The sequence below is a fragment of the Engraulis encrasicolus genome, unplaced genomic scaffold (genome assembly GCF_034702125.1).
Source record: "Engraulis encrasicolus isolate BLACKSEA-1 unplaced genomic scaffold, IST_EnEncr_1.0 scaffold_33_np1212, whole genome shotgun sequence".
In the NCBI taxonomy this organism is placed as follows: Eukaryota; Metazoa; Chordata; class Actinopteri; order Clupeiformes; family Engraulidae; genus Engraulis; species Engraulis encrasicolus.
Window position 1 is genome coordinate 373,809 of NW_026945632.1, and position 4,525 is coordinate 378,333.

Here is a 4,525-nt window from a genome sequence, read left to right on the forward strand (position 1 = left end):
TGACACAGTATTCAAACATATAATAGCCTGTGTATGACCATTATTCAAGCCTAATAGTGAGAAAACTTTGAACCTGAAACAGTTTCTGAGATAAGAATAACCTAATGGCTAATTATTATCAATGTTTTTATTTTTGCAAACTCTGCCAAGCCTGAAATCAGGCATGGAGCCTGAATACTATCAGCCCTGAACACAGCAATTAAGTTGTTTTGTGACTCAGATTGTTCACCCTGTCACTGTTGTGACCCTGTATTGTCCACAGTAGCCATACATGACTACATGACTAAGGTCAGCTAACTTGTTTGCTTACATTACATTACATTACATTACATTACATTGCATTTGGCAGACGCTTTATAACCAAAGCGACTTTCAAAAAGAGGACATAATCAAGCCAACATCACAAGCAAATACAAAATGCACAGGAGATATACAGAACAACAAGTGCAGTTGCAAAGAGGGGTTAGTTTTTTTTTTTTTTCATAAAGAGTAAATAACGAGTACACACACACACAAACACACACACGCAAACTAAACTAAACTAAACATCATGTCAGGAGTCTGCCCTGGGGCAAAGCCAGCTCAAGCATTAGTCTAGTAGATACTCTCGAAAGAGGAAGGTCTTTAGTTGTTTCTTGAAGGCTGCAAGAGACGTGCTTAGTCTTGCTGCCTCTGGGAGACCGTTCCACCACTTGGGTACCACAACGGAGAACAGTCTTGACTGGGAGTACCTAGAGCGACTGGATGGCAGAGCCAGACGGCTTGTGCTGGATGAGCGCAGTTCTCTTCCAGTAACATAAGGCGTCAGTAGGTCCTTCAGATAAGCTGGGGCCGTTCCTGTGATGGTTTTGTAGGCAAGGGTCAATGCCTTGTGCTTGATCCGGGCGGCGATCGGTAACCAGTGCAACTCAATAAATTGAGGAGTAACATGAGTCCTTTTGGGTTGATTACATAGCATTCAAAACATCAAAAATATAGTCTGTATAATCTAAACGTTTTGAACAAACACCCCCTTGACTTGCTCATAAGTCTCTCAACACCCCCTTGACATCAGCATGACCCTCCCAACTTAGTATTGAAAAATAAAATAGACTATTTCCACCCCAATGGGAACTAAGCCCCGCCTTCACTTAGCTGTACACTTCTCAATGCCCCCCCCCCCCCCCCAGGGGGTCCCCAAGCCCCCCTGGGGGCTGTGCCTCCCCCTTTGAGAAACACTCATCTAAACAGTTAGTCTGTGTTGTAAGCTGACTACTAGTATTGAAAAAAAAAGAATGATAAGACGTTTTGAGACTTTTCCTTTTCAGTTTCCTTTTCAGTTAACATTAGGCCTATGTTCTTCCCTTTCTGTATCCCACTTTTATTTTTACAGACGGTCTTTGTACAGAAGCTCAAAGCTATCATGGACCCACCAACCAACGTGGAAGTGACAGACGTGAAGGCGGACTCCATAACCTTGACCTGGGTCAATCCGGTTGAGCAACAATATCAGTTTCTAATCATTGAATACAAAATGAGACAGGAGAGTGAATGGACCTCTGACACTGTGAAGAAGACAGAGGAGACAGGGATTCTGTCAGGACTAAAGCTAGACACTGAATATGAAATCAGAGTCACAGCTGTGGATAAACTCGGGTATGCCAGCAGTGATGCTGTTTCTGCGGTAACTGCCAAAGCCGTCATTAGTCCCCCAACCAATGTGAAAGTAACACAAGTGAAGGCAAACTCCATCACCTTGACCTGGTCAACCCCAGAACAATGTGAAGATCTGAAGCAGTACATAATTGAGTATAAGGAGGATCACAATGACTGGCAAAGAAAAGAAACCAAAACAGAAATGAACATGTTTACTCTGAAGAACCTGCAGATGAATACCGCCTACTCCATCAGGATCTGCTCAGACACGGGAAAAGGAGTGAGCCTCCCTGGGGAAGAGATAATGAATAAAACAGAGAAAGGTCCATCCGACACAAACAGCTTCACCCCACTCTCAGGTACCCCACCTGTCTATCTACTAAATATGAAACGAGCAGAAAGTCAGATCAACAAAATGATTTTTGGAGAGGGGTCATCCAGAAACTCATCAAACAAAACCATCATGCTTGTTGGTGCCACTGGATCTGGCAAAACAACCCTCATCAATGGCATGATCAACTATGTACTGGGAGTTGACTGGGAGGACAACTGGAGATTCAAACTGATAGACGAAGACTTCAATAAATCACAAGCACATAGTCAGACCTCAGAGGTGACAGCCTATCAGATTCACCACACAGATGAATTCCAAGTTCCGTACTCGCTCACAATTATTGACACCCCAGGATTTGGGGACACCAAAGGAATCAAACAAGACAAGGAGATTTCAGAAACAATTAGACAGTTTTTCACAGATAACCATAGTATCGATTCAATTGATGCAGTGTGTTTTGTAGTGCAGTCTGCTTTAGCTCGTCTGACGCACACACAGCGGTACATCTTTGAGGCAATCCTCTCTGTGTTTGGAAAGAACATCGCCAACAACATCATCACTCTGGTCACCTTTGCTGATGGCAAAAGTCCTCCAGTACTGGAAGCCATCAAAGAGGCCAGAATCCCATGTTCCTTACAAAAAGATGGACTCCCTGTCCATTTCAAGTTTAACAACTCTGTTCTTTTTGCCAACAACAAAGCCGGCAGTGGTACTGATGACTTTGATCACATGTTCTGGAAAATGGGAAAGGCCAGCATGAACAAATTCTTCACTCAGTTAGCTCAGATGGAAACCCAGAGTCTGATGCTAACAAAGCAAGTTCTCCAAGAGCGAAAACAGCTGGAGGCAACTGTTGAGGGAGTACAGCCACTCATCCGTCGGGGTTTGTCAACCATGGAGGAAATACGAACCACACAAGCCATACTGGACAAACACAAGACCCAAATCGAGGAGAACAAGGACTTTGAGTATGAAGTAGAGGTTGAGAAATCTGAGAGGATTAATATTCCACCAGGAAGTTTCATCACCAACTGCCTTGCATGCAACCACACCTGCCACTACCCCTGTGGTATACCAAATGATGCGGATAAATCTGGTTGTGCTGCAATTACAAATGGATACTGCAGAGTGTGTCCAGGGAGATGTGTGTGGAGTGTTCATTTCAATATGACCTACAGATGGGAGATAGAATGTGTGACAGAGAAGAGGACATACAATGAGCTGAAAAGTAAATATGAGAAAGCATTGGGAGAGAAGATGAGTGCAGAGGAACTTGTGGCGAAGTTGGAAGAAGAATACCACCAGGTACAGGGAAAGGTTGTAGATAGGATGGACACTCTAGCTAAATGCCTGAAACGTCTGAAAGCCATCGCTCTTCGATCAGATCCTTTAGCTATTCCAGACTACATTGACCTTATGATACAGTCAGAGGAACAGGAGGCCAGGCCTGGATATAAGCAGCGTATCATAGAGTTACAGGAAGTGAGGGATGGAGCTGTTCTACTGCAGATGGTGGCAGAGAAAATTGCTCTCACTGGAGAAGAACAATCAAAACTCCAGAAGTTGAGGGGAATCGTAAAGGGGGCTGCTTTTGGGTTTCTCAAGATGTTCAACTGAGACAGCAAGAAGAAAGCAGAAAGGAATACAATGTAGTGTGTGTGCTGTGCTCTTTTGTTCCGACACACACACACACACACACACACACACACACACACACACACACACACACACAAAACACACACACACACACACACATACACACACACACACACACACACACACACACACACACACACACACACACACACACAGAGTTGCAATCGTTTCCGGAATGAGGACGAGTGGACGCTGGCACGTTTTAGCTTCCACTTCTTGTTTCTCTTCCACTCATTTTACTCACTTACCCACTCAAACACAATACAACCTTCGGATCATCTTTCAACTCCCCGATGCTCGGCTGTGGGGGTCTCAGCTACAGTACATGTGTGCTGGGCCGCTTTTGTGGCTGCTCTTCACAATATCTGCTGTTCGTTAAGACATTTTCCACTGATGCTTCCAACGCCACTTCCAACGCTGCTCCAGGAAGTTTTGACTGTTGGCGTTCCAGTTTAATCCTCGGTCAGCATCTTTGTGGCATCCTGCCACAGCTTGCTCCTTGTAGGTGACCTCAAACGTCTCCACAGCCCTGTCCATAAACTTCACCAGCATGTTCGGCTGCCTCCTTTTGGCTCCACGACGGGAGGCTTTGGACTTTCATTTCCCTGTGGCCTTTCATCGTTGCTCCAGTCTCTCCACCAACATGAGCATTCCATATGAACATGGATGTAAAACCTTCCTGTTTATTTTTGTTGTACCTTTGTTGAGTCTTTTCATGTCTTTGAGTGTCTATTAATGTTTGTTTTCATGTTATATTGTCTGTAAAGTGTCTTTGACTGTCTGGAAAAGCTTATTCATTATTATTATTTAGTTGCATGTGTCATTCCATTCTTTTCCTGGTTGGAAAGAACATTGGCAATATCATGCTGGTCACCTTTGCTGATCGGAAAAAGAGAAACT

General features: G+C 44.2%; 1 protein-coding gene across 1 annotated transcript; it reads left to right on the forward strand.

Annotated features, from left to right (window-relative positions):
* Positions 1–1,402: 1,402 nt before the first annotated feature.
* On the forward strand, positions 1,403–3,586 carry LOC134443511 (uncharacterized). The gene has a single exon (XM_063193270.1). It carries the CDS (start codon positions 1,403–1,405, stop codon positions 3,584–3,586), a length of 2,184 nt encoding a protein of 727 aa, XP_063049340.1.
* The last annotated feature ends 939 nt before the right edge of the window (positions 3,587–4,525 follow it).

Bases quoted from the DNA above. Each gene is read 5' to 3' on its own strand.
- LOC134443511 (XM_063193270.1), top strand. From the start codon at position 1,403: ATGGACCCACCAACCAACGTGGAAGTGACAGACGTGAAGGCGGACTCC.